Source organism: Budorcas taxicolor, unplaced genomic scaffold (assembly GCF_023091745.1).
Source record: "Budorcas taxicolor isolate Tak-1 unplaced genomic scaffold, Takin1.1 scaffold340, whole genome shotgun sequence".
Classification (NCBI taxonomy): Eukaryota; Metazoa; Chordata; class Mammalia; order Artiodactyla; family Bovidae; genus Budorcas; species Budorcas taxicolor.
This window is the reverse complement of record NW_026292124.1, coordinates 38,373-51,092: the sequence shown is the minus strand read 5'-3', so window position 1 is coordinate 51,092 and position 12,720 is coordinate 38,373. Positions and strand designations below refer to the sequence as shown.

General features: G+C 34.6%; 1 protein-coding gene across 1 annotated transcript in view; it reads right to left on the bottom strand.

Annotated features, from left to right (window-relative positions):
* LOC128071315 (E3 ubiquitin-protein ligase TRIM23) overlaps positions 1-12,720 on the bottom strand; it is a 32,056-nt gene that overhangs the window by 17,925 nt on the left and 1,411 nt on the right. The window contains exons 2-4 of the mRNA XM_052664199.1: positions 7,480-7,642; positions 2,782-2,903; positions 413-691 (exon numbers count right to left, since the gene is read on the bottom strand). Coding sequence (XP_052520159.1) covers positions 413-691; positions 2,782-2,903; positions 7,480-7,642 — 564 coding nt within the window. The remainder of the gene's footprint in view (positions 1-412; positions 692-2,781; positions 2,904-7,479; positions 7,643-12,720) is intronic.

Sequence of the window (12,720 nt, the reverse complement as noted above, 5' to 3'; positions counted from 1 at the left end):
ACTAATTTGCCTTCATTCCAAAATTATTGATCCTTCAAAGAAATAATTTAAAATTTGGAATTTCATATACTGCTAAGAAACCAAGAAATCTCTAAAATTTGATCACAAGCATTAGCTCATCAACAGATATATTATCAACACAATCCAGTGCTTTACAAAAACATGCACAGAAAGAAAAGGACTTTTTATTTCCTTTCTGGAAAGCCACTTTCAATAAAGAATGAAGCATGAGGACTCTGAAATTTTTGATAAGTCATTATAAACCTCTCTTTTCCTTTCATGCTACCAAGCTCAACTCATTTATCATTTAGCTCTTCTTCAGTTTCTACTTTAGTATAAAGAACCAAGTCAGTGAAAATAAACAGTAGACTAGTAAAGCAGATAAAGTTATCAACTTTAATTATATTCATACCTTGTGACCTTGGTGTTTTCCATATTCTTTGCAGACACAACACATGAGTGGGCTAGTTTGACAGCCATCTTCCAAGCAAACAAACTCAATGGCATGCACTTGATGCTGAGAGCACATAGTCTTCTCATGCGGTTTATCAGCTAGAGGCACTCTCCTGTGCTTTGCTAGTGTCTTCGTAGAATGAGTAACTTGGGAACACTCTGAGCACAAGTGAGTTGCACATACAGTGCAATATACAGATGCAACATGAGCTTCATCTTCATCACAACGAATGATGCTCTGATAAACAAAAAAGTAATGTATTAAAACTAAACCCCTTTATTAAACAGAAACTGACTGAGACCCAGAAAACAAACTTACGGTTACCAAAGGAGATACCAAGGGAGAGGGAGGAGAAATAAATTACACATTACTATATATAAAATAGGTAAACAACAAGGACCTACTGTACAACACAGGGAACTATACTCAGTATCTTATGACAATTTATAATGGAAAAGAATCTGAAAAAGAATATGTGTGTGTGTGTTTGTGTATAACCAAACCATGTTGATATATGCTTGAAACTAACAATATTATAAAGTAACTATACTTTGATCTTAAAAAAAATTTTTAAACTAAACCCCAATCATTATAACATGCCAAATTTTGAAATATAAAAGCCCATAATCTTTAATATATATAAAAATAAACCGATCATTAAATACAAAAGTCATTCACTACTCACTTCTATAGGTAAGTGAAAGCTATTTCCAAAACTGATCATCAATGTATGCTATGAATTTGAGGCCAAAAATACAACCATTATTTTAGATTCACTGTCAGAGCAAAAGTATCTACTGCAAAATCCCCTCACTTTATACGCAAGAAACGAACAATAGAGGATAGAAGTCTGTGTTTTTTAAGACTGAAAGAACTGATAGTAAATACATCCCCCCTGCTTTAAATATACTTGTCAGCATAATGTATAGAAAAAGAGAAGCACAAATTTTATCACTTAGATAACCAAGTGAAGCTTTTAAAAAGATGCTTGGACTCCAACCTGAGAAATACTCATTGCTCAATAGGTGTAGATGAAGTCCAGGCTGTGTATTTTTTCTAAAACTCCATAGTTGAGTCCACTGCACTATCCTGGTTGAAAATCATTAAATTTAAGAAAAAAATAAAATAAAATAAATAAAATAAAAATGTTACATGTAACCTTATAAATGTTAATTATTTTTATGAATTAGTTAAAAAGCATTCTGAGTTGTCAATTTTACATGTCAGATAATTAAGAATGCTTCAAAAACTTTTTCTAAATAGTAAAAGGCCATAACTGGAAAGGGAAAGATTTGGTATAAATTTCTGTAGAAATAAAAATTAGAAAATATATCAATGGTATCATTCAGTATCACAGTAAATAAAAAATGAACCCAAAGTTAAACAACTTTGCTTGCAACTATGAAAAATGCCTATGTATAAAATTAAAAAGTCATGTCTTCTGCTTTCTAGAGCTGACAAATTTGTAAGATCAACGTTAGATAATCCTCAATGTCTTTCAAAATGAAGGTAAAAGATAAATCATGGGAAGGAACTGCAAAATTTTTAGAAAACAGTGCTTCAGTTTGAGATTACTTTCATTGATTCACTTCATATAGGAAATCATGGTCTAATAAAAGAGAAGTAAAAAGTCAATCTGACATTTTCCTTGATACTAAACATGTGGTTTTCAAGGTGTTCATTAAAATTATTAACTATTTACTGAACAACTATTCCTATATTCAAAACAGTCTATGAGTTATGTAGACAAATTTTATGCTAAAAATGTGTATTTTAACTTGTGTTAATGGCCTTCTAATAATTATTGGACACTAACCTGTCTGGATAAAGAGAGTACATCTACATACAATTTAACTTTTCATGAAGATATTTAATAGTAATTCCCTCAGGAGCTATGGCTACCTGTAAGGCATTTTGTCTCTACGCTAAAAGGTCCCTTTCATGGAGTTCCTCTTTCTTTCTCTGTGCTTTAACTGTTGAATGATTCACTTTTGCATCCTCTGCTTAAAAGTAGGCTACATATCCTTCATATTCATCCATAATCTTACTCTTCCACTTTACCCTTATGTAGAACTAATGATGATAAGGAAACAAGTTCATACAAAAAACACAGCTTGCATATATTTTCAGAGAATTCAAGCTTCAGTTTTGCTTTTCTTCAGTTGGGGATTCTGTTGCCTTCAGAACTATAATTTAATGAAAAGTTGTGTCTCTGGAATCCTACTTTATAGGGCAAATGAAGGTAATATTGTGCATATAATGGCAAATATTTTAAATTTTTAAAAAATTCATGGTCATAACAAATATTTCAACAGTTCAATCGATACCTCTCCAGATATCCCAATGGCTTCTTCTGCAGCTCCATACTGACCAGTATGTCCATTCTGTAGTCTTTCCAAAAGCTCCAATAAAGCAAAATTTTTTTTCAATCCCCAGACACCTGAATCTCCTAGAATATAAACATATAAACTAAATATAACAAAATGGAATATTATTTATTTTACCCCATATCCTGATAGTAATTTCAATGTCTCACAGTTCAATCATTAATAATGTTTAAATTTTGAAAATTCAAAATTCCTCCATTTCCTGTTAATGATATAACAGCAATATTAATATTCTCTTTAAAACACAGAACTCCTTAGCATTCTAAGTAGAAACATTTTTTTCTTTTCTTATTCTTTTTCTATAATTTAATTTCAATATAATTTATAATTTATAAATCCTATTTCCTCACTGACTTTTACTATATATCCAAAAAAAGTGCTTTAAATATTTTTTTTGCTTTAAATATTTTTAACAGCAACCTACAGTAAGAAATATATTTTACATTGCAACCCAGTATAACACACACACACACACACACACACACCACTGAAACAGAAGATTTACAAACCAAAATTCACCCTCGCAGTGTGCAACAAACTGATTGGTTTTATCCTATTTCTTTTTAAAAAATATTATTCACAGACAATTAAACTGATTTTATGACCACAAATATGGTCATAAAATATGATGCATGTTTGAAAATCACAGTATGAAAGATACACTTAACCTAAAATAAATCCATCTCTAAACTGGAACTACAGCAGCTAAAGACATTTCCCCATATCTCATCTAACCTAGAACCCTAAGGGCAATCAATAAATATATAAACTCCTTCCCACACACATACACAGAGTTTCACACTAAAGTCTGACGATACTCCCTTTTAGGTAGATAAGACTTTAGGGCACATCTGAATGAGGACCAATGCCTCTTTTCCCCAGAACTGACCATAAAAGGCCAGGTGAACAAACATATGTGCATCCATACGTGGCCACACACATGAGCACACATAAACACAAACTCTTCCTAAGACTATAAATAAAAGATAGATCCTCTGGAAATTAGAAGGAATATCTGTTATGCTGAGCTTCCATACAACAAATACCATCTGACACAAAGCTGCCACCTAATACATACTCATTGAAAAAACAAAAGAATGATGAAGTCAGTGGTTACAAGGCTTCCATCCTTCTTGGCCCCTCTTTTCTAAGGGAGGAAAGGAAGGAAGAAAAAAAGGAAGGAAGAAGAAAAGCTGAAGAAAAGGTAAGGAAAAAAGCCATTTCGAGTTATGGTTCTTCAAAAAAATATTTTTAACTAGGCTAAATATCTTTACCCTCCTCTCTGATTTCTGTGACCTCCTTTCCCAAGTATCTTTATGCAGCCCCTACCCAGCATTTCCCCCCTGTCTTGCCATCCTAGCAAGGCTTTCTCAACTGATTTAATTTTTCACACATATTCTACATCAAACTGAGTTCTATCCACTTTGTTTATAAAAAATTAAGAAGTACACTAAGTCCTTTATTTAAAAGTATTATCTTGACAGTATCCAAATACTTTAATTATATATTAAACACAAACACATAAACTCCCAGTAGTATTTAAACAGTATCTATCTAGTGCCTAAGATATCACTTAATTTTTCTGTGACTATCAAAATAAATCAATATCTCAATGACTTAAAACAACAAAGATTTGCTTTTTGCTCATATAACATCTCAGGGGTTGGTGAAGACAAGAGAGATTCTGTTCCCTTCTGTCCATTACCAAGGACACAGGCCACTGAGGCTCCAACCACCTGTATCACCTCACTACAGCAGGGAAAACAATTTACTACAAACTATCATAAATCCATCCTTAACAGCTTCTACCTGGAAGTTAACACCTCACTTCTACTCATAATTTCACTAGTTAAACGAAAATCACACAGCTCTGCCTACCTAATCAGAAGAGAGCAGGAAGGTGTAATTTTACCATGAGGAAAGAAGAGAAGAACCATAAATGATGCTGACCGGTACTAATAACTATGATAAACAACTACTGATACTGAAGAAGAATTCTAATTTTGATTCTTTCATATTAACAGCAGTTCATGGGGACTGGGGTGGTAGAAGGGAGGGATGGGTTGGGAGTTTGGGATTAGTAGATGTAAACTATGATATATAGAATGGATAAATGACAAGGTCCTACTGTATAGCACAGAGAACTCTATTCAATATCCCATAATAAGTCACATGGAAAGAAAGAAAAAAACAGTAACTTGATTTTATAAGCAGGAAATACAAATGATTTTCTTATACTTTTTAATAGATTTTCCACATTTTCTGCAATTTATATATATATATAATTTCTATAATAGATTTTAAACAGAAATTTAAAAATAATGACATCAAACTATATCAAGGGTCATTAACACATATTCCATAGGCTCGAATCAGAGTAAAATTCTAAGCTACAAGGTATAGTAATTACTATACATCATTCAAAATGCCAGGCTAGATGAATCACAAGCTGGGATCAAGATTGCCGGGAGAAATATTAACAACCTCAGATATGTGGATGACAACATTCTAATGGCAGAAAACGAGAAGGAACTAAAGAGCCTCTTGACGGTGAAAGCGGAGAGAGAAAACGCTGGCTTAAACTCTACATTCAAAAAACTAAGATCATGGCATCCGGTCCCATCACTTCATGGCATACAGATGGAGAAAAAAGTGGAAACAGTGACATATTTTATTTTCTCAGGCTCCAAAATCACTGCAGACAGTGACTGCAGCCATGAAATTAAAAGACAGTGGCTCCTTGGAAGAAAAGCGATGATGAACCTAGACAGTGTATCAAAAAGCAGAGACATCACTTTGCTGACAAAGGTTCATATAGTCAGATCTATGGTTTTTCCAGCAGTCATGTACAGATGTGAGAGCTGGACCATAAAGAAGGCTGAGCGCTGAATAACTAATGCTTTCAAATCGTGGTGCTGGAGAAGACTCTTGAGAGTCCCTTGGACAGCAAGGAGATTAAACCAGTCAATCCTAAAGGAAATCAACCCTGACTATTCATTGGAAGGATTGATGCTGAAACCAAAGCCCCAATAGTTTGTCCTGCTGAAGTGAATAACCAACTCACCGGAAAAGACCCTGATGCTGGGAAAGATTGAGCAGAGGTGGAAAAGGATGAGAAAAGATGATGATGAGGATGAGATGGTTGGATGGCATCACAAACTCAATGGGCATTAGTTTGAGCAAACTCCAGGAGATAGTGAAGGACAGGGAAGCCTGGTGTGCTACAGTCCATGGGGTCACAAAGAACTGGACATGACTTAGTCACTGAACAAGAACATAGAAATCACAACCTATATTCAAGGCAAAATTATTGGTTTGATTGATTTCAACTAGGATATCACTAACCATTACCTGTCACGAATTCCTAGTTTATCACAGTGAGGGTAGTAATAACCCACACTGTGGTATTTATGTAGGGAAGATACAGTGCCCTTCAAAAGAAAGAAAGGGTCTATCTTACATTTGCAAAGTATTACTACTTCTATACAGTTTTATATAAAGAAGATGGTATGATATATATAAATTACAGAATAAAAGCACAATAAAAACACTGTAAAAATAAAGACATTTCCCCCCTGAACCTTATTATTTCTTGACTATTGATAAGTTAATGCTATCCATAATAATGCTAACACTGTCTTATACTAGTTTTCTGGCAAATGAGCATACTATTTAGCTAAATCAAAGTCTACCAAAATCTTAAAAAACCCATTCTATCCTACCCTTATAAGAAAATATTTTACAACAATGTTTCTTAGCATTTTTAAAGCTTTCTAAAAATCTGGGTACTCTTGCTTGTTTTCCTGGTGGTTTAATTATTTCAAATGTGTTCCACATGATATATAGTCTGAACAGTCTTAAACAGTACTACTGAACTAAAAATAAATGACAACCTTAAACTATTAATTTTGGAGAAAATTCCACCATTAAAAAGAATAAACATAAAATTTATAGTTGTAAGATAACTGTTCAAATGTTAATAAATGTCATTTCCAAATCTGGTATCCTACAGTAATAACTCATTTTGAAAACTATAAAGCAAAGTTTTAAAAGTATGCAAAAAACTGAAAAAAAAAAACACCAGACCTTTAAACACATTTTAATGGAGGAACAAGAAGTACTTAGTAGTTATCAAATGCTAAAAATACTTCTGTCTCTGATATCAATAAATAACATGTTGAAACTCCAAGTACTTATCTGTATTTTCCTTAATGGCCTATTCATGTCTAAGGTAAACCCTGTTTTACAGGAAAGTGGAAAAGGCTAGCATATCTTTCTCAGGTGTCTTAAAACTATTGATCTATAAGTACTGAATATAAAAGTCCTAGAAGATGAAATAAAGTTAGTCCCTAAGAGTGGGGCTAGTTTATAGCTTCAGGACTACTGGTTTTAAAAGAACTGAACCCTCCTTGGAATTTTGTGTTTCTTTTTATTTTTTTGGCCACACCTTGGCATGTTTCCCGATAGGAAAAGACCCCATTTGCCCTACAGTAGAAGCACAGAGTCCTAACCACTGGACTGCCAGGGAACGCTCAGACTTTTATAATATTTTAGATCAAGCAGAAAGAAATTGTCTACTATGACATTTGTATTACATGAACAATTATATATATATATATTTTTTTTTTTTTTTCCTACCTAGGTCTGTTACTTGCCGATCAAAAGGGCAACGGATTGCTCTTCCATGAAGAGGCAGCCGAGTGAGACAGTCATGACAGACTGTATGGCCACAAAGCAGAAGGCGAGGAACTTTGTCTCCTTGCAAAGAAAAGACATCTTCACAAACTCCACATTCCAGCACCTAATAATTGGAAAGAACATATGTGCTCTTCAAATGACTTTAAAGCATAAATATTTTAGGCTAAAAAAAAAGTCTGATCATATTTAATGAATCAATCTTGTTACTTTTCCTCCATGAAAAACAACTGTCTACGTGTAAAATCTTAAATCATCTTTTATTACTTCATCTGATAGATCTCATGAAAATTACATCACAGTGAAATCTCCTTGGAAGGATAAGTGTCAGGGACCAAAACAATGTTGTAAGTTAACATCTTAAGTTTTGAAAATTATGACATGATTCGTTACATGTGAATACCTAACAGTATATAACTCTACTGAAGTTGGGTTCTTAAACAATTTCTCTGCAATCAACTAACCCTCAGAAAACCCAACATTAATTTGGACAAAATAATTTGATAAATGTGCTAGGATGACAACTTACCTGGTAAATGATAAAGAAGTTAAGACAAGACTATAAGTAATTTTCAAGTATCTTCTAACATATATTTGCTTCATACAACGTAAAGGTAAGAATGCAGTTAGACTTAAATTTCAACTCCAAGTTCTCAATTAATAATAATGCCCCAGGTTAGAAAGTTTGTTGTTTATCTAGTTCCAATTGCAGGTACCTGACTTGTGAAAGTAGACGGAGTCAGTCGTAGGAAAGATGACAAATCAACTATACTTCAAGTAAAAAAAAAAGGTATATTTCAATTAAAAAAAAGGAAGGGTGACAAGAATTGGCATATTCTAATTCTTCAGCCCATGAGTTTGTTTTATAATTAGTCAACAAACTATATCAATGAAGGTTATTTCTTATATATTTGCAGTTTTCCACAATAATTTTTTTAAACATACCCACACTGAACTGTTTGATTGGACCCCAAATTCCAGAACCACCATCTGTGACCTGCCGCAGCATGGCTCCTGCTCTATTGCTTCTCTTCTCTTTCAAATTCTATTCTCAAACTATATCAAATAACTTGCAGTTCACGGCACATACCAAACTGTTTTTGCCTCTTTCCTTACGTTAACACTGAAAAAATAGCTAAAGAGACATTTTCCTAGGGATTCTATTTTTACATTAACAAACTAACAAATTCCTAAGTGAACACACTATCCTTAGGGTTCCCAAGTACCATGGATAAGTGTTGATCTCAATACCCAAAACACTATTTAATACTTTAATTGGCTTTCCAGCCTGTCTTACCCTGTTAGACCAAAGCCCTCAGGAACAAGGTATTTCAAATACCAAGCACCTATGTGCTTAGGTTAATAAAGTCCAACAAAAATAAAAATTTTAACCAACAAATACATACTACAAGGTTAAAAAAAAAACAAAAACCCAGAGTGAAAATCAGACTTAATCCGGTAAAACTTTAATAGTAACTCTACAGTCAAGCTGGAGTCAGCACATGAAATGTTAATGTTTTTCACTGTAAATAAACTGATAATTCATGACTGGCTTGCATCCCAGTATGGTCCAAAAGAAGCTTAAATGTAACACACAGTTCACAGAAAAGGCAATGAAAACAGATCTTTAATTATATGAAAAGATGTCCAATCTCACTCAAAGCATTTTGCAATTAGTTGAAGCTATATCAATATACTTTTTCCAGATTATATTTTAAAAAGCTGATAACACTTTCTACTGATGAAAGTGTGGGAGAGTAAATAAACTGCCGGTTGCTGTGAACTGTTTATTGACTGATATAGCCCCTACGGAAGGCAATTTGACAAAACCTATCAACAGTGTAAATAGCTTAGTAAATCTACTTTCAGGAATTTATCCTACAAGTGTATCACATATGTATAAGAATACCTATATATTATTCCTTCAAGCATCTTTTCCACTAGCAAAATATTGGAAACAAAGTAAATATACACAGAAAATAAATTAAGCAACATTCATATACTGCAAAACTATGCAGTCTAGTGGGGGGATTCTCAGATGGCTCAGCAGTAAAGAATCCACCTGCAATGCAGGAGACGCAGGTTTGATTCCTGGGTTGGAAAGATCCCCTGGAGGAGGAAACAGCAACCCACTCCAGTATTCTTGCCTGGAGAATCCCATGGAGGAGGAGCCTGACGGGCTCCAGTCCACAGGGTCACAAAGGGTCGGACATGACTGAGCACCGACGCACACAAGCAGCCTAAGGAGGAAGAGTCAGGAAACTTTTTATGTATACACAGAATGATTCCATATGAATACAGCAAAGTGAAAAATAACATATAGAATATTTAACTTTTGCATAATGGAGAAGATATAAAGGAAGCATATATTTTTATATACACTGTTTTGCAAGTATATATCTTTGGGGAGCTAAAGAGAATATTCGTAGTTCAGTAGCTTAGTCATGTCCGACTTCTTGCGACCCCATGAACTGCAGCACATCAGGCCTCCCTGTCCATCACCAACTCCCGGAGTACACTCAAACTCACGTCCATCGAGTCGATGATGCCATCCAGCCATCTCATCCTCTGTCATCCCCTTCTCCTCCTGCCCCCAATCCCTCCCAGCATCTGGGTCTTTTCCAATGAGTCAACTCTTTGCATGAGGTGGCCAAAATATTGGAGTTTCAGCTTTAGCATCATTCCTTCCAAAGAACACCCAGGACTGGTCTCCTTTAGAATGGACTGGTTGTATCTCCTTGCAGTCCAAGGGACTCGCAAGAGTCTTCTCCAACACCACAGTTCAAAAGCATCAATTCTTCGGCACTCAGCTTTCTTCAGAGTCCAACTCTCACATCCATACATGACCACTGGAAAAACCATAGCCTGGACTAGACGGACCTTTGTTGACAAAGTAATGTCTCTGCTTTTTAATATGCTATCTAGGTTAGTCATAACTTTCCTTCCAAGGAGTAAGTGTCTTTTAATTTCATGGCTGCAATCACCATCTGCAGTGATTTTGGAGCCCCAAATAATAAAGTCTGACACTGTTTCCACTGTTTCCCCATCTATTTGCCATGAAGTGATGGGACCAGATGCCATGATCTTCACTTTCTGAATGTTGAGCTCTAAGCCAACTTTTTCACTCTCCTTTATATATATTTATATATATATTGCTTTACAAGCCTACTATCTTTCTGGCATGATACAGTACATTGTAATGTTACAATGTAACATTACATTGTAACTATTTCTCTTTGAAGAATGGAAACAGCTGGAGAATAACTACACATAAATCATATATATATGTACACACATATATATACAATATACACACTTCATATTATCCTGAATTTTTTTAAAAAGTCAGTAAAAAAGTATCACTTAAATATCTTCACTTAAAAAAAAGAACAAAAGAAAAAATCTTCAATATCAAATTACAGAAAAGATATTCACAATAGAAATTAGATATTACAAAGTAAGTGCAACATTTTAAATAAATGTCCTCATATAGAGACATCATAATATATTACCATTATATATCACAAAACTCCAAAGAACCAAATTAAAATTTTACTTTTTTCATTCAGATCTTGTATCTTTACCAGCATCATTATTCATGTTACTACCATAGGTTTTTTTCAAAAAGCACTAGTAAAATTCCACTGAATTTTAGTAAAATTCTAGTAAACCACAGTTACTAGACTATTTTGCATCATCTCAGTAAATAATAGAGTAAGAAATTTTTTTCTTCAGTATTTATGAATAGGAAGTGTGGCTAACAGCATAAGAAATTAAGTCCTAGATAGGAAAAAAGCTTTTAGTGTTATAAACTTCACAATATGCCAAAGAGGGCTTCAAACTTATCTCATGTAAATTAAATTTTAATAAAGGAGGCCATATTTTCAAAGGATTAAGGTCAGGAAGCAACAGTTAGAACTGGACATGGAAGAACAGACTGGTTCCAAATAGGAAAAGGAGCACATCAAGACTGTATATTGTCACCCTGATATTTAACTTATATGCAGAGTACATCATGAGAAACGCTGGGCTGGAAGAAACACAAGAATCAAGATTGCCGGGAGAAATATCAATAACCTCAGATATGCAGATGACACCACCCTTATGGCAGAAAGTGAAGAGGAACTAAAAAGCCTCTTGATGAAACTGAAAGTGAAAATGTTGGCTTAAAGCTCAACATTCAGAAAATGAAGATCATGGCATCTGGTCCCATCACTTCATGGCAAATAGATGGGGAAACAGTGGAAACAGTGTCAGACTTTATTTTCTTGGGCTCCAAAATCACTGCAGATGGTGATTGCAGCCATGAAATTAAAAGACACTTACTCCTTGGAAGGAAAGTTATGACTAACCTAGATAGCATATTAAAAAGCAGAGACATTACTTTGCCAACAAAGGTCCGTCTAGTCCAGGCTATGGTTTTTCCAGTGGTCATGTATGGATATGAGAGTGGGACTATGAAGAAAGCTGAGCGCTGAAGAATTGATGCTTTGGTGTTGGAGAAGACTCTTGCGAGTCCCTTGGACTGTAAGGAGATCCAACCAGTCCATCCTAAAGGAGATCAGTCCTGGGTGTTCATTGGAAGGACTAATGCTAAAGCGGAAACTCCAATACTTTGGCCACTCATACAAAGAGTTGACTGATTGGAAAAGACCCAGATGCTGGGAGGGATTGGGGGCAGGACAGGACAGAAGGGGATGACAGAGGATGAGCTGGTTGGATGGCGTCACTGACTTGATGGACGTGAGTTTGGGTAAACTCCGGGAGTTGGTGATAGACAGGGAGCCCTGGCGTGCTGCAATTCATGGGGTCACAAAGAGTCAGACACAACTGAGCAACTGAACTGAACTGAACTGAAGGCAGTTCACTATTCTTTTGTGAAGATAAATAATTTCATATCCAATTTCTGTCTGTTTTTCCTAACAAGAAAACTCTAGCAACTCGTTCATAAAGCAGGAAGTCATTTTATATATACAAACATTAGCATTATATACTTCAACTTTTACCTTCCAATGAACACTTCTTACTTCCATCTGTAACAATGGCCATGAGGATTTTTTAAAATTTGATTGGTAATTTATCTTACAAATTACAGCATGAGGCTCTTGCCAAAAAGGACTATCCTACTGCACATCTCAGTCACGTTTTACAGATAAAAATGAAAATTAACAAAATGAGCCTCTA